The 26,509-nt window shown below is 34.2% G+C and overlaps 2 protein-coding genes across 2 annotated transcripts in view; both read left to right on the top strand.

Annotated features, from left to right (window-relative positions):
• The window catches only part of LOC132160281 (uncharacterized), a 159,623-nt gene extending 133,327 nt beyond the window's left edge, over positions 1-26,296 (top strand). Inside the window, exons 4-6 of the mRNA XM_059570028.1 lie at positions 25,218-25,337; positions 25,461-25,486; positions 25,615-26,296. Of these exons, the coding sequence (XP_059426011.1) occupies positions 25,218-25,337; positions 25,461-25,486; positions 25,615-25,731 (263 nt within the window). The 3' untranslated portion in view covers positions 25,732-26,296. The remainder of the gene's footprint in view (positions 1-25,217; positions 25,338-25,460; positions 25,487-25,614) is intronic.
• LOC132160339 (uncharacterized) lies at positions 700-16,701 on the top strand. Its single transcript, XM_059570103.1, has 9 exons — positions 700-1,065; positions 1,597-1,917; positions 2,191-2,472; positions 2,663-2,710; positions 10,593-10,913; positions 11,193-11,540; positions 13,058-13,153; positions 13,983-14,008; positions 14,128-16,701. Exons 1-9 carry the CDS (start codon positions 750-752, stop codon positions 14,143-14,145), a joined length of 1,776 nt encoding a protein of 591 aa, XP_059426086.1. The 5' UTR covers positions 700-749; the 3' UTR covers positions 14,146-16,701.
• Positions 26,297-26,509: the final 213 nt, after the last annotated feature.

Here is a 26,509-nt window from a genome sequence, read left to right as displayed (position 1 = left end):
AGGTACTGAGAGATCCAGAGACCGACTGAAGACAAATCATCAGACTGGATCTTTCACCATCATGAACACAGACTCTGGAGTTTATAAGTGATAATCAAAAGCAGCAGCAGCGATTCAAAAATCTTCAGAGTTGCTGTTCATGGTGAGTCATTTAATAAATGTTAATAGGGAGATTATACAGATGATATAGATATGATATAGATCATTTATTTAAAACACCTTTATTGTTAATTTGGAATTTGTAGATTTATTTGTGGATTAAGTTGTTAGTTTTAACAGTTAGTTTTAATGCAGAGGAGAAGACGCTTCTCTTTCATGGAATCTGCATGCATCTCAGGAAAAATGGTAACAATTCAGCTTGTCTCAATTTTGTCATCAAATGCAACTCAACACTTCATTGGTGTGAATGGAAATAAATGTGGCAAAATATACTAAAAAAAAAAAAAAAAAGTCAGTGTAAGTGATTTGGTAATGAAGTAGCTTTGGATTAAAGTCTCTGCCAAATGAATAAAAATGCAAATGAAAACATGTAAATTATGTCGGAGATTCAAACAGTACAACTAAAAATAAAAGACTTAACTTTTTTAATGGGTAATATTCATGAGTTGTATGATGTTCATTTAGTTGTTCAAAATCATCTACGAGGCACATGTATGTTTGTGTTTTTGTCTCATATCAGCAGTGATTTATCCTTAACATTCTTTTTTTCTTTTTCAGGTTTTTTTGGTGTCGATACAGATAGAAGATCAATGTCAGTGATTGAGGGAGATTCAGTCAGTTTACCTACTGGCATTAAAACATATCAACCAGAAATGATTAAATGGTATTTTAATGGCTTTCAAATAGCTGTAATCACTGGAGATCAGAGTTATAACTGTACAGATGTTCAGTGTAAAGATGGTGATGAGAGATTCAGAGACAGACTGAAGCTGGATCATCGGAATGGATCTCTGACCATCATGAACTTCAGAACCACAGACTCTGGACTTTATCATCTACAGATCACCAGCAGAAGAGGCAAAATCAGTACAAACATTACAAGGATCTTCATTGTTGCTGTATATGGTAAGTCATTATGTATAAAAGCTAATTTTGTTAATGTTTTCAATGATGTTTTTTCAGAGGTGTTTTTTCTCTTTATCTGTAATGCACAAAGTATATAATCATGTTTTATGCAAGTGAATTTACTATTAAATTGGAATTTTTCAATTTAAACTAGCATATACATTTAGTTAAGTTTGATTTCAAAGTTGAGTTTTTATTAATTCATGGTTTTATTTAAAATGTGTGTTGCTTGATGTTTTAATATATAAAATAATAATAATAATAATAAAAAAAAACACAATAAGCAGGGCCTACTGTAGCTCATATCATTACAATCATTACATTACTGGTACAAGTTTTATAAATGTTAACCATCTTTAATATTTATTCATCCTTCCTCCTGTCAAGTATTCCCTGTTTTGTGTTTTGATCATTTTAAATGTGAAAGCCCTGACTGTCATGTATCGGGTTGTATGATGCACAAGATTATTAATTACATGTATGTTGTTTAATTAAGTTTAGCTTATAATTAACATTTTTCTTCTTCTTCAGGTTATCTTGGTGTTGGTGCAGATGGATTATCAGTGTCTGTGATGGAGGAAGATTCAGTCACTCTACACTCTGATGTTAAAACAGACCAAAAGCAGTTTATTAAATGGTTTATGAATGACATTCGCATTGCTGTAATCACTGGAGATCAGAGTAAGATCTGTACAGATGATGAGTGTCCTGAAAGATTCAGAGACAGACTGAAGCTGGACAATCAGACTGGATCTCTGACCATCAGAGACACCAGAACCACAGACTCTGGACTTTATCAACTAGAGATCAGCGGCAACACCAGTGAAATTATATTAGGTGTTGTAGTACATAGTGAGTCATTAGGTTTTAAAGCAAATCTTGTACATTTAAAACATTTTACATCAATGTGTTTAGTGATAGTCTTGTTATGGAGAAGATGCTAGATTTTCATCGTACAATCTCTGATCACCTTTTCAGAGGATTTGATTCAAACAAGCTATTCAAAATGTGTTCATAAGCACAAAATGTCATCAAATGTTGCTTTTCAGAAAGCAAATGAAAACCAGTTTCATATTCACAGATTTTTCATGGTGATCTACAACCAGCTGTTGGTTTGTGTTTCAGATGTTTCTGCTGCTGAACGAGATGAAATAAAGAGAAAGTCAGTGAAGGAGGGAGAATCTGTCACTTTATACACTGGAGAAATAAAAAACCCAAATGATTTAGAGACGTGGAATTTTAATGAGACTTGCATCGCTGAAATCATGGGACAAGCCAGTAAGATCTGTTCAGATGTTCAGTGTAAAGAGAGATTCAGAGACAGACTGAAGCTGGATCATCAGACTGGATCTCTGACCATCACAAACACCAGAACCACAGACTCTGGAGAATATAAACTACAGATCAGCAGCAGCAGATTCACCATCATGAGGAGCTTCAGTGTTTCAGTCAGCGGTGAGTATCTTTTATCATTGTAGCCTGTTTAAAATGGTGAGCTGTGTGACTCAATGTTAAAATATAACCGATCATCTCTATCACCTCACATACGACACACATCAAGAGACACAAGAAGCATGTGCTGTTAACAAGTCTAAAGTTAACAATGAAAAACTGCTTAATATTAGTCATTGTTCTAGAGAACTCTGTTGCTTACAGTGATGTGATGTTATGTGATGTGATGCTGTTTTAACTTCTGTTCCTCAAAAACTCACCAGACAACCAACACATAAACAACTGATGACCAAAGTAGAATGACATAAATTTCAGTCAGAAATATTGATAAATATTGGATGGATTATCAGTCGCTCACTAGTAGAAATGTCTTTCTTCAGCTGACCGAACAGGAATGTATGCTGCTGTTTCTGCTGTTCTGGTGTTTCTGGTTGCATCTGCTGGTTTAATTTACTCTTGCAAGTGCCATTCAATAAGGAAATGTGAGTGTTACATACTACTGATCTAACAAGATGAAAATTAGAAATTTTTGTGTGGAAATAATCTTTATATATATATATATAAATATATATATATATATAAATATATATATATATATATATATATATATATATATATATATATATATATATATATATATATATATATATATATATATATATAATAATTTTTTATTATTATTATTTTTGTACACTAGTTAACCAGAGTAATGTGTGTTTAATTCGAGTTATTATTTTTCTAACAGACAACAAGGCGCAGCGAAGTCTTCAGGTGAAATACAATGTGAACTGAATCTTTCAAATCAGACTGAGCTTGTAGAGGCAAGCATTCCTCATGAATCGTCATTAAACCAGATGAGTCTGAGGCGGCCGGTGAGACATTAACATAACCCTGTTTTTATTTAGATATTTTCATTGAAAAGAAACAAGGAGAGGAGTGGATAAAGCTATCATTGTTCAAAGAGAAATAGCTTATTATAGATATATTATTATTATTATTTATGGTTTATAAATTATGTATTATTATATCTTATTATATTACAGATTTAGATTTCAGCAGTCTGCACAATACCAGTCATTAAACACTAAAGGTAACTATCTCAACATGCAGTATTATTGACAAAAAGACAAGACTAAAATTAAGTTTTAATTTACTAAAATCCAGTTTTATTTGTCCCCTAAACATTAGAATGAGAAATATTATAAATCATGAAATTAGATTTTGAGCAAAGTAATCATGATGATCAGTTAAACATGCAGCATGACTAAATGTCATGTTTTCTTTTACTAAAATTAGGAAACTAAAACTTAACCAAAAATAAGGGTGACTAAATACAATAAAAACTAAAAGGACATTTGAGTAAATTAAAAATAGCTGACATTAATAAAAGCAGCTTTTAAACTGCAAGACTTTTTGTCCATTTGTTTCATTAAATGACTGATTTTTTTTTTTTTTGGTTTTGAACAAGTAATATAAAAATGTGCGATGCAAGTGCAAATACACTAATGAGTGTCAGTCAAACACACAGGTGCTAATTTGAGTCGGTACTACCGTTACTTGTGACCTCACGGTCATTATTAACCGTATTAGCATATTGACAACACCAGAGAGAAACATCCCTGATGTAACACAGTGTGCTGTTTCTCCTAACATTCACGTTACACTAAACTGCCGTTTTTAGCAGGAATCTTTTTTTAAATTGAAGAAGCACTTTGTATTTGTTTGTTTGTGGGGTCACAGATCTGTGGTTAAAGTTTCAAATCCTGCAAGTGTTGATCCATGAAGTATTACCATAGTGTTTTTGATCAAAACGCTGGGAACTGGATCTCAGGAACTGAACCTGTAGTAACAGGAACTGCAATAACTGAACCAGAACAAAATGCCAAATATATATATATATATATTAACTTCTATATTTGTATATTTTCACAACAAGTCTATTCACTGTAAGTAATTTTACTGATATGACACAAATATGCACTTTGTTATAATGTTCAAATGTTTGCTACTTCACCCTGAATGTCTTCTTTGTCAATTGTTTTTATTTATTTATTTTTTTCCTTTGTTTAGCTAAAGTTTAGAAGAACAGTGAGATTAAGTATGTAAAATGTATAATGCTTCTGTTTTTGTAAATGTTTTCAGAAATGTTATTTCAGTGGCACCCCTCACCAAAATTTGTATTGCAACCTCAGCAGAAAACCAAAACGTGCCTTGCACACTTATGCCTTGCACAATTTTTTTTTCCCTTTTGGTTTTCTCTTGCATCATCCAAAGAAAATGTGCTTTAAAGCACTGTATAATTGCTTTGACACAATGCGTATCGTATAAATCACTATATAAATAAAGGTGACTTGACTTGAGCTCATAAAAGCATTAAAAGAAACTTGTAAGATCTTTGTATGTTCATGTAACAAGTGCCATTAAAACAGATCTGAGTTTCACAGAAGATTTGGTTTGGTTGTATTTTGGCATTCTCATAATGTTGTTCAAACATTTAATTCATATATACAGATTGGGTCTACTTTATTTTAACACCTAAATAAAATATCTCAAAAAAAGATTGTATTAAAAATAAAATGGAAAATGTTCCAAAGCCTTAATTCTGTGTTATGCCAGTCAGGTAAGAGCCCCATTGGGTGTTTTGTTACTATAAGACCATCAGCATACATCACTTTGAGACAAAATTAATATTTAATTAGATTGAAAAAATTGAAATTATGATATAAAAGTCATAATTATAATGAAAAACTTAACTTGTCTTACATAAGGTAAAAAGGGTGTTGTTTTACATTACCATTTAGAAATTTTGACCAAAGTTTGTTATAGACTTTTCATTAAGACCCTAAAAAGTCACATCAACTTGTAGAAAATAGGCATCAGATGCCCCCTTTAATGGCATTTGGCAAACCCACTCCTATTGCATGACATTGGCAGGACAGCTGACATAAAAGGATCGGCTCAGAAAAAAAGATCCTGATACTTGACATCGGCTCAGGACATCCCTAGAAGAAACTAAACTGATATTGATCTTTGGTAATGAACATCCTTACCAGCAGAAAACATATGAAGCCATTAAAAAAAAATATTGGATTAGATTATAGATAATAGATTAATAAATTATAAAAGTATGAAAAATTATAACTACATTTAGGTTCTAGATGTGGGAATATATGTTCTTTATATATGTTCGATCACGCCCACCAGAGCAGCGATGACCAATCAGATCACAGCTTCAGCAGAATCACAACACTGGACAGAGTCTGAGGAATGAAACATGGTACTGAGATCAGAACGGCCATCCATCTGAAGGCCGTCGGCCTGCTGATTCATCAAAAGAAAAAGTGTCAGATTAAATGACGTTTACAGCCGACCAAAAGGGGGCGCTAATGCAATCTACCGTAATTCCTCAAATAAAAACCGGTAGTCAAATAAACGGCAGGCCTCTTATAGTGGCCGGGGGCATGGTCAACACGGACAAATAAAGGCCGGGGGGAAATTTGTGCAGCAGAGCCAGATAACGAACGTACACGCCCACTGCCTGAGCGTTTCTCGTTCTCGAGTCAAGAACCGGTTGCATCTGTTGCAGAACTGTTTCTGTCGGACGCATCCGATTTCGAGAACAGAGGAGCTGATGATACTGCGCATGTGTGATTCAGTGTGAAGCAGACTGACACAGAGCGCGTCTGAACCGAACTGATTCTTTTGGTGATTGATTCTGAACTGATTCTGTGCTAATGTTATGATCTCTGTCCACTGGAATGATATCGCTTTTAATTTAAAATGGGATACTTAAAACAATTACTTATCAAACAGATGGAATTAGAAATAAAGGCCTGCTTCTTATAAAAGCCTTCTTCAAAATAAAAGTCTGTTACCTTCTGTAGTTCAGGTAAATAAATGCCCCAGCTTTTATTTGAGGAATTATGGTATTTTTGCTTATAAGAAACTGAAACTGCTGTATACGGCCCGCAGTATCTTTTAGTACAACCCGCTGGATCATTTTAGACACGAATGATTAATTTTAAAATATTTGAAATGTAAGTCACGTAAAGATTACTTTCAGTTTATAATGTTAATACTTTCTCCATCCAGGAGAGGTCAGTAGTTTCCAGCCGCTCCCCGTATTAATTTCAGCATAGTAGGATGTGTAAAAACAGCATTTTACAGTCAAGATGGTAAACAGATTATCTTTTCATCTACAAATTCAAGAGGACACTTATATGTTTGGATTGTTTGGAAATCTGTTATTTAAATCGCCATCACATCACAATGCACAAACAACTGGGACGCCAGAGTTGCACTTGCTTCAAATTTCAAAGGTAAAATGCATTGTCAACAAAAGCGTTTTGCCAAATGCATGACAGAACTGTTTGCACTGAACTATGTTCTTAGGTTTTCCGTGGGTCCTTAAAAACACTTAAGTTAAATAATTTCAATTTAAGGCCATGTAAACTCTTAAATGATACAGAAAGTCTTAATTATAAGAGGTCTTAAAATTGGGGACAGAAATACAATAATTGCAATATAGATTAGTATGTAGATTAAACTTCAAAAGGCTATGATTTCAAGTGAAATCATAGCCTTTTGAAGTTCAATCTACATACTAATCTATATCAATTTTCACTGAATAAACTTGAGCGCTGCACCTTTCAAACTGCTTTGTGCTGCGGTTACTGAGGAAACTGTCTGTTAGTTCTGAAATGACACCTGCTGGCAGAGAACGAATGTGCTTTTTCAATAAACCCCTCTGCTGTTTTTGCTACATATTTTTAAATGTGAAAAAGTGAATCGACAAAAAGCTAATGCATTATAAAAATATTAACAATTAAGACACTAAAAGATATATTTAAGTACAGGTCCTTCTCAAAAAAATTGCATATTGTGATAAAAGTTCATAATTTTCCATAATGTAATGATAAAAATTAAACTTGATGTACATTTGTTTGTTGCAAATTTAAAGACAATGCAATTGAGATGTTTATTTGTTGGGGTGATATTGCAGTCAGCTGACAACAAAGTTTCCCTTCTCAACAAGTTTTATAAAATCTTTAAAAACAAATACCATTAACTATACTTTAATTTGCTTCAACAAAAAGGAAATTGAGTAAAACGATGTAAAAGTTGTGTGAGCGTGGATTAGTAATCTGGTCCCTTGGTATAAAAGAGAAAAAATGTTTTTACAACAAACTGCGTTAATGCTTCGAAGCTTTTGACACAGTGCTCTCCTCGCCATCTGGTGGTCAATAAAACATTTCGACACCAACTGCATCATTCAGATTTTTTGTTTATTGGGATGTCATTGTAAGGTTTAATTGTCTATTTAATATGCATATGTGCCAGCAAAGCGGCATGTGTGTGTGGAGCGATACAGTTTCCCAAATGTATTTAGCCTTTAGCATTTAGCCTATAATTGCAATAATATATATATATTTGTTCTCGCCAATGTGAGCTGTTGACAACAGAGGACGGCGTTTACAAACAGCACAAATGTTTGTGGTTAAAAAAGGACTTCTGTCTTTTTTGGGCAGTGGTTGATCCCGCAAAGTGTTTTAATTTGTATTCAGTCACATACTTTCACGTCATTTTTTTAATAGTAGTGCTATAATAAACAACGATACGCCACGTAAAGCACTATATACACATAGATGCTGACTGATAAAAATATAACATTGCACTAAATGGATTGCGCTTTGTATTTGAGCCTTTGACATAAATAAATAAATAAATAAATAAATAAATATGTCTATGTTCGAGCCTAGCGTGACGTGTGAGGTGAGGAAGTTTCGTTTTCACAGGTCACGTGACAGTCGAGCACAGAACACTGTTTTTCGAAGCACTAGTGTCAAAAACTCGAAACGTAGCGATGAGGTGATGCAGAAGGACGGTTTCGAACTTTTTTATACAGTTGTTAGCGACTATTTTCTTTCTTTCTTTTTAACAAAATACGACATAAAGCTTCGACGCAGAGCTTGTGTTTTATTCACGCTACAGATTTGTTACTTTCACTTTGATTTCATCGACATTTCAATAGAATCCTCGTTTAATTTATTATTATTATTATAATTATTATTATTATTATTACACAACGGGAAAGAGATGAAGAACACAGGTGCTTTTTTGTTGGGATGCATCTGCCGATTTTTCCTGCTTGGTAAGACATTTAGTATTTGTTACGGTCGCTTGTGATCACCGGGGAAAAACGGGTTTCATTTCATGAAACTTAAACTCAGCTGTACTCTTCCATTGATTTATTTCTGTTTCATAAGTGCACAAATTGTTGTTTTAAATAGTTAAGGGTTTAGAATGTATTTATATAATTGTATATCGTTCTGACCGGTTCTGGCCTAACGATGCTGCAATCATTAGGCTCTGCAGTCCTGCAGAGAATTCTCTCCAATCCTAAATGATCACGTCTGAGGCTACTTTAAAGTTTTTTATTTATGTATTTATTTTTAATCAAAGCTTGAGCAGAACGCTGCAGGATTGTCGTTGGCCACTATGCCACGGCCAAATGGCAGCCTGGAAATAACAGTGACCACCATTTTGCTATGCTTTAACAACATGCAGACCGGAAGTCTGAACATAAACAATATGGAAGGGCGTAGTTTTGTATTGATCATTTGAGTATTATTTATTTGTTTGTTTGTAAAAAAGGTATTTTTGCACTATCGTTCACACATGTAAAGTTGGTTAATAACCCTCTATATAAAACCCTCTTATAAAAGTGCTGAAGGCCCGGTTTAAACAATTAATTAAAAGGGTCATTAGACGTTGCTAAAAAGAAAATCATTTTGTGTATTTGGTGTAATGGAATGTGTTTATGCAGTTTAAGAGCACCTACTTTTTCTGCTGAAAGGAGGTTTTGACCCGCTCTGAATTCAATGAATGATTGTGATTGTTGACTATCCAGTACATTACAGCAAAGGGAACTAAGCATTTATTTGATAAAATCAACAGTCTTTGTATTATTTTAGTTTTGAAAATGAAGATTTTGTCCTACTAAGACATTTAAATGTTAAATGCTCTTCCATTTCCACCTATAATTACTTTATATTCAAAAAACACCTTTTGTACATGTACATTTGTAAAGAAGAAAATACATTGTTTAGAAATCATCAGTGACCCTAGTAATGAGGGTCTTATTGTTCTTCGTTTCAAAGCTTTACAGCAAATTTTGAGGATGTGATCAGCAAGGTTTCTGCTGCCTTCACCAAAGTAGTGTTTTTTTTTTTTTTTTTTTGCCTATGATGCCAATATCATATATTTACCTTTTAGAAAAGTTATCAAGCAACACACTTTTAAAGTCAAAAAGATGAAGGTAAAAGGCTGTTGGCTCATAACAATACCTCAATAAATCAATAGCTGACATCATTAAATAACGCAACACAATTTATACAATTCTGTGCTTAGATGAACAGTTACAATCTAAGCATAACTTTGTGCAGGATGATGTTATTAAAACAGTTGATCTTTTATAAATGTTTTGATTTTGTATATTTTATGCTCATAAATTATGTTAGAATATGCCCTGATGGTGTGATCTCTATATAGTGTACAGTGATTGTTGTTGTATTTTTAATAAAACAAACAAACAAACAAACAAACAAACACACAAATCCTCATTAAACTAAAAATGAATGAAGTGTGAATTATGCAGTACACCTTTATCACATGATACTCACTTGTTCATTCTGTCCTTTTCTTAAGTCCTGCCCTTTGAAACTTCTGTTTTTGAAGTGTGTGAAGTGTGTGTATAACACACACCAGTAGCACTTGAGAGTGGCCTGCAAAGGAACATCTCATTGGTTTTACTGAATGAGTGTGTAATAAGTGTAATATTCATCATGAAGACAAGAAAATAGTTGGTTGCATGAATTCACAAATATATGTATAGAGAAAGAGGATAAAATATTAATCAGTATGTGTTGAGTGTTGTGTGTTACATTATGAATCCAGAAATATTTCTCTACTCACAATCTTTATGATATATAGAAAAATATTTTACTGCATTTTTCTGTTGTGTTTTTGTTTGGCTTATGATTGTTTGTTCATTTCTTCTTCAGGTTCATCTGGAGCTGGAGATGATGTGTCCGTGTCTGTGAATGAGGGAGATTCAGTCACTCTGCACACTGGTGTTAAAATAAACCAACAAGAAGAGGTTGCATGGTATTTTAATGATACTCGCATCGCTAAAATCACTGGAGATCTCCGTTTTATCTGTACTGATGTTCAGTGTAATAAAGGTACTGAGAGATTCAGAAACAGACTGAAGCTGGATCATCAGACTGAATTTCTGACCATCATCAACATCACAAACACAGACTCTGGAGAATATAAACTAGTGATAATCAGCCACAGCAGCAGCGAATCCAAGATCTTCAGAGTTGCTGTTAATGGTGAGTCATTTAATAAATGTTAATAGGGAGATTATACATGTTTTAAGTACATCATTTGTGTGTTTTTCCACTTAACTGTATATTCACATAAATGATATAGATAATTTCTTTAAAACACATTTAGTGTTCATTTGGAATTTGTAGATTTATTTGTGGATTGATGGAGTTGTTAGTTTTAGAAAGGTTTGTACAAGTGCACTCATGTTTAAAGTTTTCTCAGGTTATGCAGGTTTTTTTCATCAGCAGAGATACTCCAGCAGATATTGGTTTGTGTTTCAGATGTTCCTGCTGCTCGACGAGATGAAATGAAGACCAAGTCTGTAGTGGAGGGAGAATCTGTCACTTTACATCCTGGTGTAACAAAAACCCCAAATGTTGTGATGACGTGGTATTGTAATGAGACTCTCATCGCCGAAATCACTGGAGATCAGAGTAAGATCTGTTCAGATCTTCAGTGTAAAGAGAGATTCAGAGACAGACTGAAGCTGGATCATCAGACTGGATCTCTGACCATCACAAACACCAGAACCACAGACTCTGGAGAATATAAACTGAAGATCAGGAACAGTAACAGCAGTGTTGTTGTCACCAGTTTAAAGAGCTTCAGCGTTTCTGTCACCGGTGAGCGTAATTCTATGCATTTCAGTGCATTTTTAAATACATTTCCATGTTTTATATCAATCCAAGAGAGCTTTGACCCAATATCAGCTTTTCCACTGCTGGGCCAGTGCTAGCCGGGGCTAACAATGAGCCACGTGGAGCCAGTAGCCTCGGACTTTAGCTGGGAGGTCAAAATCAAGCTGCATTTCCACTGACAGAGCAGCGCTACTCTAAAAACCTGCCCTTAACACACCTTCCAGAAGCAAACATCACACAACCGTATATTCACATAAATGATATAATTTCTTTAAAACACATTTATTGTTATTTTGTAATTTGTAGATTTATTTGTGGAGTGATTCAGTTGTTAGTTTTAACAGTTAGTTTTGTTTGTCAGATTCAAAGTCAAGAAAGATTTGTACAATTGCATTCATGTTTAAAGTTCTCTCAGGTTATGCAGGTTTTTTTCATCAGCAGAGATACTCCAGCAGATATTGGTTTGTGTTTCAGATGTTCCTGCTGCTCGACAAGATGAAATGAAGACCAAGTCTGTAGTGGAGGGAGAATCTGTCACTTTACATCCTGGTGTAACAAAAACCCCAAATGTTGTGATGACGTGGTATTGTAATGAGACTCTCATCGCCGAAATCACTGGAGATCAGAGTAAGATCTGTTCAGATGTTCAGTGTAAAGAGAGATTCAGAGACAGACTGAAGCTGGATCATCAGACTGGATCTCTGACCATCACAAACACCAGAACCACAGACTCTGGAGAATATAAACTACAGATCAGCAGCAGAAACAACAACGGTAGCAGTGTTGTTGTCACCAGTTTAAAGAGCTTCAGCATTTCTATCACTGGTGAGCATAATTCTATGCATTTCAGTGCATTTTAAAATACATTTATGTGTTTTATATCAATCCAAGAGAGCTTTGACCCAATAGCAGCTTTTCCACTGTCAGCCAGTCTAAGCCGGGGCTAACAATAAGCCACATGCAGCCTGTAGCCTCGGACCTTTAGCTGAGAAGTCAAAATTAAGCTGCATTTCCACTGACAGAGCAGCCCTACTCTAAAAACCTGCCCTTAACACACCTTCCAGAAACATCACAAAACCCCACTATTTTACCAGCCAATTGAAATGGATGAAAACTAACTTTAAAAACTTGACAAGAAGCAGGCGTTTGGTCCTTACATAAAGACTTCAGCATGAATATTTTATCCTACTATATCATACTATCACGATCCAAAGATGTCAAATGTTTCAAAATAAAGATATTTATAAGCAGCAAAGTCCAAATGCATAACAGGGTGTGCAGGGGCGCTGCACAAGATCCCGGGCCCTATGCATAGCCAGTCCTAATGCCCCCTTGTTCATTGTATTATACATATTTAACAAAAAAGAAGCTCCATTTGAATAGTGCTGGTCTCGACTCGACTCATTCTCAATCCACACTCGTTGTGGTTTTGACTTGGTCTCGATTTTTTGGTCATCTTGACTACAGTATAACCCTACTCTCTAGTAATAATGTCTGTCTGTCTCCAGCTGTTCCAGGACTGTCTCCAGGAGCTATAGCAGGAATTTGTGTTGCTCTGCTGCTCTTCGTCTGTGCAGTCGGTGGTGTTCTTGCAAAAAGGAAAGGTGAGAATTAAAGCTGATTTAACATGACACAAATATAAAATGAAGTGTGAAGAGAATTGTTAAAGGGTCATATGATGCTACTAAAAAGAACATTATTTTGTGTGTTTGGTGTAATGAACTGTGTTTATGTGGTTTAAGGTAAAAAAAAAACATTATTTTCCACATACTATATTATTGTTTCTCCTCTATGCCCCGCCTTCTGAAACGCGTCGATTTTTACAAAGCTCATCGCTCTGGAAAGTGAGGTGTGTTGTGATTGGCCGAATACCTCAAGCGTGTGACAGAAATGTTATGCCTCTTAACATATTGTGATGCCATGTCCGGCCGGAGCGACAAGACAAAAACATAAAACCCATTATAAACGTGATATAAACATGATTTCTAGTTGTGTCTTCTTTTGGAAGGCAAAAACAAAGTAGTTTCGCCATCACAACGAAACACAAAGCGTCTATACGGCATGGCGGCAGCAACAACAATACTACAATGAGAATTAAAGTTATGCCTTCTTTCTATGCGTGAACATCTATGGGCGGCATTATGCAAATCTTCCCACATAGTGATGTAGAGATGTGGGGGTGTGTTTGAACGAGCCGTTTTAGGAGGACATGGACGAGTCTCAACTTTTATAGAGAATATCTCTTTGGATTTGAGACTTTAGTCTTTGCAACTTCACATCTTCTTTATTCACCAAGAGCTTGTAACACTCCAAAGAGAAAGAAAAAATTGAAATCATTCGCAGCATTCGACCTCTTTAAAATGTGGAAATATGCATATTCTAATGAAACAAAACAATGTATGTTTAATTCAAGCTTTTTTTTTTTTCAAACAGGATTCTGTATGCAGCAAAATAATCAGGTGAAACATCAATGATATTTGTACTACTTATAAAGTAGCATTCTCTGTTCTCTCATGTTTTTGTGTTAGTGTATTAATCCTGTTAAATCTTTTTTTTGAATATCTATCTTCTTCTTCAGGAGAATGATGTGCTCTAAATCAAGAACACAGCCAATGACGAGGCTGCCAAAGATACTACACTTTCTACTTTACTGCTATGTTCATTTGGGAGGCCAAGTATCAATATCATCATTAGCCTACTATAAGCTTTACCATGATTTATATTTACAAATAGGACGTTATACAGCACATTTTTATATCATTGCTTCTGCATTTGTCTCTCTCTGACACACATGAATTAAGCTGCTTGTACAGGAATCTAGTTCTCGCACATTTCCCAACTAGAACTTCTTTCTCAGTGTTTACGTGTTCATTTCATGTGTTAGTTCAACTCTAAAGTATAGGCCAGCTGCGATGAAGCAATCCTTTCGCTCATGGTTAGCATCTTAAGAAGCTGTCTACATAATGCCAAGCAAGCTCGCTTCATAATGCATTTGACAATACAAGCTGACAAGTAATAACATTATTACATGCGGTCGGTGACTAGTTATACTCTTCAAACTTGTGTTATTTCGTAGGTTATTAAAGAGCGAAAAAACGAAGTGTCTTATAACAGTACCAAAACTCAATGCAGTGTGCCAACTTCTGACCAATATCACTCCAGTGAAGTGAAACACTGTCTGCCAGACTACAAACTGTGATCTCCACTTTAATACACACTGACTGAACTGCATTTATTAATGGGAAAACAATGGCTTGAAAACAATTTGACAGCGCAGTGTTAATATCTCTACTCCACACTTAATCATTTTAGATTTAATACACATTTCACCAACTAGATCAAAATAATCTATAAATCCCCTATAACCAAAATAATCATCTCAAAGCCATTACATTTCAAAAGAGGTGCTCATCAACAATGCTTATTTTCTTCTCTATGACTTGGAAGACTTTATTGAACCACTAGCAGCATTAATTAGGACGTCCACCAAGTATTTCTTGAATTCAATCAGTTTCATACCAGCATAAATTAAGCTTATATGCAATTATTTTATATACTACAAACCCATCCTCTTCCCTCCCACCAGTATGTAATCTCATTTACTATTTTAGCTGGATGTCTAGCTACTTTATTCCAAGATCCTGCCCATCAACGGTTTACCTCACGAAAGTGTCAGAACAAATTGCCTCTCTCCTCCAAAACAAAAGGAGTTAGAAGTCATAGCTTTTTAGTCCTAATCAAAAGTAATCCTATGTTTTATAATCAATGAACCAGAGAGTCAAAACTAATTACACACTAACGGCCTGGTTATAAAAATGTTATTGCCATATAATCAGCATATCATATTGCACATTGTTTAGAATCACAATAATATTGTTTCGTTGTTTAGGAAATGTGATATGTCGAATAATATGTCTTATACATTTTAAAATAAAACATGAGCATCAAACACTGCTTCAAAGAAACACAAATAAACTGTACATCAGTAATAAAATGAGGAACAAACCGACACAATAACAGAACAATAAGTGCTAAACCTGTTTTATTTCAGCTGCTGAAGTGCAGTCACCAGCACAGAACACTGTAAACCCTATCAATGCACTGATCTGATTATATTATCTTGCCTGTTTACATGAATACATCACCAAGATGGGCATTTTCAGACAGGGTCATGCTCTGAAACATGAGCTTTCTGTGTGCACAAATATGCAAAAAAAAATTTAAGGCGGCTGTGAAACAATATCCACTGATGTTGTTGATGTTACAGTTGTGTTGCCATTTACAGTTTACCTGAAGGGAATAATTTATTCATTTTAATACATGAATTCCTGAATGTTATGTGTGGTTATTTTTTCTTCTTCTAATTTTATGCTTTTCTGTGAAAAACATAAGCACATGTGCTGTGAAAAATGTTGAAGCACAATTTCCACACTGTTTTTATTTTTTATTATTATATTCTTCAGGTACTACTGGTCGAATTGTGATGTTGAATGTAATACATTTTAATGAGCATTATTATATTTACGAGAGGCTTGCTATCCTGCACATTTTCTCATTTGTTATCAGTGTTTTGTCCGTCTCATGTCTTTTTCTGTTCTGTTTATGAAGCTATTTTAGATATGTTGCATTTGCTCTGTGTTTTTTATTATGTAGTTATTTTGTGCTGCTGTGTATATTCTGTGCAATACTGTCACATTTTCTGTGATGTCAGTCCTGGAAAGCTGTAAGAGCAGTTTTTGAATGTAATCAGATTTGTCAGTCAATCAAATCTGATCCCATTCAGAAATAATGATATCCGCCTTCAGAACATATCACCGAACACTCAGCTTCAGAGATCAGTGCAAGATCGATGTTTTAAAACATGGTTTAGAAATGTCATGATGCTGATTTTTGTGTCGTAAATGTTACAAAGACATTGTCATGCCAGAGTTGAAGTACTGAAATTGACTTTCAAAAATCACCCACAAAATATTGTAACAAAACCTCAGGAAGATAAAATTATGATGTGCCTTGTGATTTTTTTAATATATTTTTTAACTGCATCAGTCTATGAAGAAGCTGAGTGTTTATGAATGACTATTTTATGATAGAAATTAATTTGTAAGACCCAGTATGTTCACATGACAATAAAACAAATTAGATTCACTCGTAATGACTGATCTGTTCATTTGTTTGTCATGATTTTAGAGTTTGTTATCAGAAATAACTGAACTGAACTACTACTGAATCATTTGCAGTGTTGGTGCAAACACATTACAATCAACTGAAGTTACTTAATCAGATGCTTAACAAGTAACACATTACTTTTAAATTCACAACACATTATCTGAGTCTCTTTGTTTTCCATATTGCACTGAAAGTACTTGTAACCAAAGCTTGGCTTCATGATCACTAAACAGTACATTTAAATCACATTACGTTCTGATGCCATTATACGTCTTTCCTCAAATAGTGCGATCTAGTTTCCCAAATAAAATCAGAAAGCATTTTAATTTTCCCCACACATTAAACCTCTTGATTTTTTATTAATAATTGTATTTCAATGTAAATGTATCTGACTTCTTGTCAAAATGGCAACAGTAGCCACACCCAGCAGACTGGAGAGGACCAATCAGATCACAGCTTCAGAAATATCACATCAATGGACGTAGACTTCTGAGAAAATACAAATACAATTTGGGATTTTAAACAAGTTGACTTTCTTCCTCGTCAGAAACTAAAAATGGCAAAAATACAGGTAAAAAATAAATAAAATACCAGTGTTGTGAAAATTATGGTGAAACTGGAAACTACTATATTGAAACCACTCTGAACAACTTCGTAAACTGAAAACTGACAAACTAAAGAACAGTTCATCCCAGACCTGTATTAGTCTTACTATTATCATGTCCAAAAAGTAACATAAAAGTAGAGCTTACGATTCATACAGTAGATCAGATTCGAGAACAATTTCTATTCATATACATGAACTCCAGGTTAGAGGGAGGAGGGATAAGGATCAGCAGGAAATCATTATTTTAATTTTTAAAGAGCAGAATATAAATACACTTAAAATTACATGATGTTACACACTCTTGTACAGTATGTCGGGGTATGCACCTAAAAATTCCCTCTCCATGCAATCTGGACGTAACACTTTTTTTATTTTAATTAATACCAAAACACTTAAAAACAAGCACATAACCACAACAACATAAAAACCAATAAACAAACAAATAAATCAATAAAAATAAATGAATATTACAAGACAGAAAGTAAATAAATAAATGAACAAATGAAAATAAACAAATAAATAACATAGACCAGAGAGGGGAAATTATATAGGGTTAAACATTGAAAGCAATTGTTAACTTTTTAATGTTTTTTTCTCTTTTTTTTCTTTCTCTTTTTTTTATACCCATCATAGATAAAAAAAAAAAGTACTTGGAATTTAAGAATTTAAAAACACAAGAATTTACACTTGAATAAAAAAAGAAAATTGCCAAGTATGATAAAAAAAGATTATCAATAGGCCTATATTGAATCCAAAAGTTAGAGTTATAATAAATGAAAATAATATCAAAAGCATTAATACTATTCTAACATTTGTTTTATCTGAGAGATAGGTGAATAACTTTAAAATAATAATAATAATAAATAAAATAAAACATTATATAAAATATTTCTTGAATGTAGTTAAGTATGAACGAGAAAGAGGGGGAAAAAATATAGTAGCTTTAAATAAAATGGGCAAGTGAAATAAATAGTAAAGTATTGTTTGAAATTATAAGAGAGACTGGGACGGGGTTGATAAATAGAATTTAAAACTCTGTTCCACAGTCCGGAGCAGACGGTGGCAGTAATGCACCTGTTTGTGTTGGTGCCAGCCGCCGTTTAAAATCAAGAAGAAGAAGAGGAAGAGGAAGAAGAAGAAGAAGAAGTGTGTGCAGCCCTATATTGTTCAACATAATGGTAAATTATATTTTTAACACCATTGGACCAGGGACTGGTAAGTTGTTATATGCAGACGGCGGGGCTTTATGGAAAAGAGGTATAAATTTGTTGTATGTAGAAAAAAGCATGCAGAATGCTATTAAAGAAGTTGAAATGTGGGATTTCGAATATCAGTGGAAAAGAATAAAATAACATGTTTTTCAAAAAAGAAGAAAACACCAGTTGTTAAGTTAAAATTGTATGAACAAAAGCTAGAGCAAGTATCTGAATTTAGATTTTTAGGTATTTGGTTGGATTCAAAGATAACATTTGCGAAACACATTCAACAGATTGTAGATAAATGTAAAAGAGGAATAAATACTGAGGTGTTTAGCGGGAGTAGATTGGGGAGCTGATAGAAAGTCTCTAAAAAGAATATACTGTGTACTTATAAGATCTACATTAGATTATGGGAGTACAATATGATTTATGGAACAGCATCAGCATCTCTGTTAAATAAGGTAAATCAAATACAAAACCAGACATTGCGATTATGCTGTGGAGCATTTAAAACTTCTCCTGCACCAGCTTTACAGGTTAAAATGAATGAGATGCCACTGGAGCTTCGCAGGTTGAAGCTGAAACTGGTATACTGGACTACTGTAAAAGGGCATTCAGAAATACATCCAGTCAAAAAAGTATTAGAAAACTGTTGGGAACATGAATATGTAAATATAAATAGTTTTGGATGAGGCACATGAAATTGGAATAAGTAATTGTGATGTTGGCAATACTGTTGTGTTGCCAGTAACACCCCCATGGTTATTCCCAATGCCTGTGGTTGACTTTCACGTTTTAGTGAGTATAAATGATAAAAATAGACAAGAATCTAAAAGTTCAATAGTACAGAAATATTTAGATCAGAAATATATATCAGAAACTCGTATAGATGGATCTGAAGATCCTGAAACAGGACACACAGCAGCAGCAATATATGTTCCAAAGTTCAGGTATAGAATATCAAAAACAACATCTAATCATCTGTCAGTTTATACCACAGAAATGATTGCCATATTTTTGGCTCTTCAGTGGGTTGAAGACATTAATATACCGGAAGTAGTAATATGTTCAGACTCGTTTTCCGCACTGTCAAGTTTAAAGAGCGGAAAATCCTCAACTAGACAAGACATTTTGTCAGACATTTTACAGATTTTATTCAGAATACAATCAAAAACAATTATTTATTTTTTATGGATACCTGCACATATAGGCATAGAAGGTAATGAAGTGGTGGATCAGATTGAAAAAAAAAAAAAAAAAACATTAAAACGTCCAGACATAGAATTTAATAGTCCAATGAGTAAATTAGAAATAAAAAGGCTAATTAAAAAAAACATTAAAAGATATGTAGCAAATTAAATGGGATGGTGAGAATAAAGGATGACATTTATATAATATTCAAAGAACAGTTGGAAATGAAAGGAGAATTTGTGGGAATAGAAAGTAGACGGCACACTGCACTTAACCAATCTTTATTTATAATAGGTTAACATCTGGACTTTGAATAAAATGTGATCTTCCTGAAACAGTTGAACATATTTTAATAAAATGTAAAGGATATGATAAGGAAAGATTACAACTTACAGAATCAATTAATATAGAAACAAATCAGATCTCACTTCAGAAATTTTTTAATAAAGATGTTGTGGATATAGAAATGTTTCACAGGTTATCTCAAAGATACAGAGGTAATTAATATTATTTAAACAATTACAACGTGGGTTAGTTACCTATTCTTTGTTTTTTATTTTATTTTATTTTATTTATTTTTTTGTTTTGTTTTGTTGCGTTCCCTAGTTAAGTTGTCATTACCGTCAATGCTCCACACTCCATGGAGTTGGTGGCGGTAAATGCACCTAAAGCTGGTTTGCCAACCGCCATAAAACATCAAAGAAGAAGAAGAAGGAAGATTACTAGGAAGAAAATTAAAGGGGAGAAAAGGTTAAAATTATATGGGGCTTCTTTAGAGAAGGTGTCAAAATTTAAGTATCTAGGATTGTGGTTTGATGATAAATTAACCTGGAAGGATCAAATAGATTATGTATTAAAGAAATGTGCTAAAGTTTTAAACCTAATGAGGGCAGTAGCAGGACAAGACTGGGGGGCTGACAAACAGTCATTAAAGGGCATTTATGTTGGTCTTATGCGATCAACACTAGATTATGGATGCATTGTTTATGAGTCAGCATCATCAACGTTGCTAAAGAAACTAGATGTCATGCAAGCTAAGGCATTAAGACTTATTATAGGAGCAGTTAAAACCACGCCAATTGCAGTATTGCAAGTAGAAACATCACAAATGCCATTATATATATAAGAAGACAGAAATTAGCTATGGCATACTGGATAAATCTTCAGGGACAAAGGGATAATCATCCTGTAAGGGAAGTCCTGAATGACTGCTGGGAAATTTTAAATGTAACCGGTAAAGGATTTGCTTGGAAAATAAAGGGGTGGGTTAATGAAGGTGGTTTAGAATTGATATCGTTTGCTCCAGTAGTGATAATGTCCCCAATTCCACCTTGGCTAATAGCACAACCTGAAATAGATACACAATTACACGAGAATAGAAGGGAAATGAGTGAAGCTGTTAGTTTAATTACATATGTAAGTGAATATATCAAAAACACACATTATTAATTTCTTCAAATATACACAGACGGATCAAAGAATGTAGATAATGGCAGGACAGGGGCTGCCTTCTATGTTACAGAGTTTGAGGTGAAAAAGGCTGGAAGAATAACAAATGGTACATCAATATATACGTGTGAGATGATAGCGATTTTAATGGCACTTGAGTGGGTCTATGAAGTTAGACCTGATAAAGTAATAATATGTACTGATTCAATGGCTGTTCTTAACAGTCTACAATCCTTCGAAACAAATAGAACTGACATTTTAATAGAAATCATGATCATGTTGTACAGTTTAAAACAAATGAGAATTATAATTCGATTTATGTGGGTACCAGCACACGTGGGAATCCAAGGGAATGAGGAAGCAGACAAAGTAGCAAAAGAATCATTAAAAATGGAAGAACCAAATATAAACATATCACTCAGTAGATCAGAAGGTAAACAGTTAATTTTAGAAGCGTGCAATAAAAAATGGCAGACAGATTGGGATACATGTCATAAGGGGCGGTATTTTTATAGGATTCAAAAAACGGTAAAGAAAAGCAAAATAAGTCTCAATTTAAGTAGAAGAGAAGTAATTATTTTTACACATTTACGAACAGGACATTCTAATTTAAATTACACTTTACACATTATAGGGAAGCACAACACAAGTTTATGTGAGGTTTGTTTGGTAGATGAGAAGGTAGAACATGTTTTTAAGGAATGTAAAGCATATGAAGAAGAAAGGAGGATTCTTAAGGAAGATCTTCAAGCAGTAGGTTGCCGGGAATTCAATATAACTAATATATTAAATGATAGTTCAAATTCAAGGAAACAGATAAATGTAGTCATAAAATTCATCAAGAAGTGTGGGTTATATTATAGGATATAGAAATTAGTTCATTCTTTTCACACTCCATCACAGTAGGTGGCGGTATGCACCTTTGAAGTTGGTTCGCAACCCGCCATAAAACCAAAAGAAGAAGAAGAAGAAGAAGAAGAAGAAGAAGGAAGAAGAAGATAAACAAGATGAAAGAGGCTTTAGAAAAATTATGGAATGGGTCTTTTTCTTTTGTTCACATTTTGTGTGTTCTTCGTGCATGGTAAAACATTTGTTACTTTCACTTTTCTATAAACGACAAAGTAATAAATGGCATACTGCGTATTATGCTGCATGGCTAGAACTTTGCAATAGTTATTATATAAGTTTATATAAAGTAGGTTAGCTCAAACTTTCCCGCCAGAGCTCGTCAAATTACCATAAATGATAAAAGATCAACTTGTCTGCCGTTTTAATTTGTTATATCATACGGTAACCTTTTTCTGCTTTAATCGGAGATTTTATTTCTGAGTCAAGCCTGCCGCACTTCAGAAAAACACCGTCGTCAAGCAGGGCCAACAGAGACGCTCAGATGTGATATGTGAAGAATTTTTTTTCAACTTACATTTTTAGAAAACGAGATATGGGAAATTCATCGATTTAGAGGGGAATTAAGACACTTTTTTTTATATAATAAGTAGAATAAATTAAAGGTCAATTCTTAAAGAGGACATCCCACATACCTCACATAAAACCATTTTAAAGCAGCGTTTTCGAGATATAGGATAATATTACACTTTAAAAGTCTATTAAGATCCTATTTCTAATAAGTAGAAAAAAAAACAATGTCAAACCATTGTACTTCAGCCTTTTGTAGATATGGGACATTATTACACGTTAAAGGGGTATAAAGAACACATTTCTAATAAGTAGAAGAAAAAAAAACAATCTTTGGTTCTTATTCAGGATGTCCAATACTATATGCACACCTCATATCAAACCATTTTACTGCAGCGTTTTGGAGATAAGGGACATTATCACATTTTAGAGGGCTATAAAGACCCCATTTCTAATAAGCAGAAAAAAAAAAAAACAATCTTCAGTTCTTATAAGTGACATCCCATACTATATGCTCACATAATATAAAACCCAGTTTACTGCAGCATTAATGAGATATGGACTTATATTGTGCTTTAGAGGGCTATAAAGAAAAGGGATTATTCACTTCAGAGTAGGCCTGGACGATTAATCGAAAAGTAATCGAAACCAAAATTCAGAACCTCTAACTGATGTAATTTTCCCGTGTTGGTTATTTCGTTTTTTTAATCCTTTTAATACTTCCCCCTTAAAAGCATACTACCGTGTGTCACTGAGCTGCCCCTGAGTCACATGACTCTGCCCCGTCCAGTCAATGGTATAAAAGCAAAACACGGAGGTAAACGCCGGTTCAACACATAGTATTATATATATATATATATATATATATATATATATATATATATATATATATAAAGGGTGTTCAATAAGTTTTTGAAGATCATTCATGAGACTCAAGCATGTTTGTCTGATGAGTGAATGTGTGAATCAATTATAATTTTAATGATTATTTTTTGCTAAATAATTATGTCCCACTACCCCCGGCATAATTCATAATTATATTTTGCTCTCTATCCAGGTGTTTTTAAGTTTTATTACTGACAGAGTGACAGTATCATTGACGGAGGGAGATTCAGTTACTCTACACACTAATGTTACAACAACACAACAAGAAGAGATTTTATGGTATTTCAATGACACCCGCATCGCTCAAATCACCGGAGATCTCAGCAGGATCTGTACAGATGTTCAGTGTAATGAAGACACTGAGAGATTCAGAGACAGACTGAATCTAGAGAAACAAACCGGATCTCTGACCATCACAGACATCAACACTGCAGACACTGGGGTCTATCAACTGAAGATCTTCAGGAGCAGCAGCTTCAGTGAAAAGACCTTCAGTGTTACTGTTCATGGTGAGACATTTAATGAAACATTCATCTTTGAAACAAAATGCATTCACTAATGTTGTGTTTCATGTTGAAAGTCAAGATGGAGTGTCTACCAGAAAACATCTTTCAAGCAGCTGTCGGTTTGTATTTCAGATTCTCCTGATAAAGTGAAGACAATATCAGCGAAGAAGGGAGAATCTGTTACTTTTGATCCTGGTATCATAAAAACAATTAATTATGTGATGAGATGGTATTTTAATAACTCTCTCATCGCTGTAATCACTGGAGATCAGAGTAAGATCTGTACAGATGATGAGTGTAAAAAGAGATTCAGAGAAAGACTGAAGCTGGATCATCAGACTGGATCTCTGACCATCATGAACATCACAAACACAGACTCTGGAGAATATAAAGTATTGATCATCAGCCATATCCTTCAGAACAGCGTCAGTGTCACCAGTTTGAAAACATTCATTTTTACTGTCACTGGTGAGTAAAGTTTAGTCTTTCACAGACTTTCCATGAAGCAATTTTAAAATACATTTTGACATGTTTAAATGATTCCAGTAAATTGTTTTATAGTGGTCAAAATTGAGCTTTAAGTCATTATTAAAATATAATTGCGATCTATGACCTTTGAATACGCTTCAAAATGTCACAACAAACAAACCAGTTCACAAGTCTAATGCTATTAACATGTAAAATTAATAACATTAAAGTAAAATTAAGCAAATTAAGTTAAATGAGGGCAGTTGTGGCCTAATGGTTAGAGAGTCGAACTTGTAACTAAAAGGTTGTGGGTTCAGAGTTTAAGTACAGCCAGGAATTGTAGGGTGGGAGAGTAAATGTACAGAGATCTTCTCCACCTTCAGTTCACATGACTGAGGTGTCCTTGACCGCTTACTGGCTACATTCACACTGTCAGTGTTTGGGACTGACACTAAAGAAAACTAGTTGTCCAGAAAGTTTTGTTCACACAGTATGGCTTCACCAAAAATGCAGTTGCGACTCCTGAAAATCTACTGGTATGAGTTTGGTTCTAGAATCTAGAATGTGGTTGTCACTCCTGTGCACTCCCAAATATAAAAATAATTTATTAAAAAATAACTTTATTTTTTTTGCCCATAGAAGCATGTGCTTAGTGGTGTAGTGACTTAAATATCTTAATGGTAAATATCTTAAATACAGTATTTCAAATATGACCAACATTGATGTAACTACCGATTATCGTTCTTGATGTAGTAATGATGTCTGTCCTTATCTGTTTCAGATTCAGGTCTGTCTTCAGCTGCTGTAGCAGGAATATGTGTTGGTGTTGTTCTGTTGTTCGTGACTGCAGCTGCTGTTGGTGTGATTTACTATCGCAAGCGTCTTCAAGCAGGACAGAATAGTGAGTATTACACACAGATGATTTAACAAGATGGAAAAAGTGTGAAAGGAATCTTTCAAAGATGTAAAAGTATTTTTCTACTCAAAGTAGTGTGTTTAATTGAAATTTTTATTGTTCAAACAGACACCGCAGCACAACCCAGTGATCAGGTGAGATATATATGAACACTTAAGTCTATTTACACTGAGGAAGAGAAAATGTTGGTGCATCAAGAAAAAGCATAATGTGCAACTACATAATCTTCATTTACTTTCTGTGAATCTGTGTTTTATTACAGATGGGTAATTTAAATGACTCATCCCCTAATCCGTCTGATCCTATGTTGATGGCCAATGCTAATGTGACGTCCCCTGATGAGATTGAGACTGAGGCTGCCAGTGAGATATCACTGTAACATCACTTGTACCAGTCAATTTTTACCTCAAACACCACTGCAGAACAGAATGAAATTGATATATTCATATAGCAATAATTGAAAATATTTGTAACATTAACTAAAAAAAACCTACTACGGGGCTGTTAAATGCTTGAATCTGATTGGCTGATGAACGCTCAGAGGTATGCAATTATTTTCTGGGAAACGCACGGCTAACATAGTTCCAGGCAGCTCTCTTGACCGCATTACATTTCCATATCACTTCGCATAGTTAACGGTAATAATGTTCACACAGTTTGTACAAAAGGTGTTTATCAGCGCTGCCCTGATGATTTGATCAGTTAGCCTATATAGTGTAACAAATAGTACTAACAACTAGTACTAGTAACTAGTAACTATAGTAACAACTTTAAGGCTACACATGACATTTCTCACTAGCGAGGAGACAGCATTGTTTAGAGACGCAAAGAGGGAAGGTAAAAACAAAAAAAAACTATTTAGATTAAACTGCTAATTTAAGCAGGTAAAAAAAAAATCCAGACCAAGTGATCACTTACTGCTTTTTATTAAACGAACACATGTAGGCCTAGGGCTGGACGATTAATCGAAAAGTAATAAAAACTGAAATTCATAACCTCTAACCGACGTAATTGTCCCATGTCGGTTATTTCATTTTTTTAATCCTGTTAACACTTCCCCCTTAACCCTGGAGAACCCAAGAACCTTTTTCTCACTCAAAGAACCAAAGGGTCATTTTTGACCCGACATTTTTTTAACCCATACACCCAGAGGGTCA

This window comes from Carassius carassius, chromosome 16 (genome assembly GCF_963082965.1).
Source record: "Carassius carassius chromosome 16, fCarCar2.1, whole genome shotgun sequence".
NCBI classification, from domain to species: domain Eukaryota; kingdom Metazoa; phylum Chordata; class Actinopteri; order Cypriniformes; family Cyprinidae; genus Carassius; species Carassius carassius.
This window is presented reverse-complemented; position numbering and strand designations above follow the sequence as displayed.

Bases quoted from the DNA above. Each gene is read 5' to 3' on its own strand.
- LOC132160339 (XM_059570103.1), top strand. From the start codon at position 750: ATGTCAGTGATTGAGGGAGATTCAGTCAGTTTACCTACTGGCATTAAA. The intron at 1,066-1,596 runs GTAAGTCATTAT...CTTCTTCTTCAG, and splicing joins CTTCATTGTTGCTGTATATG to GTTATCTTGGTGTTGGTGCA. The intron at 11,541-13,057 runs GTAATTCTATGC...GTCTGTCTCCAG, and splicing joins CGTTTCTGTCACCGGTGAGC to CTGTTCCAGGACTGTCTCCA.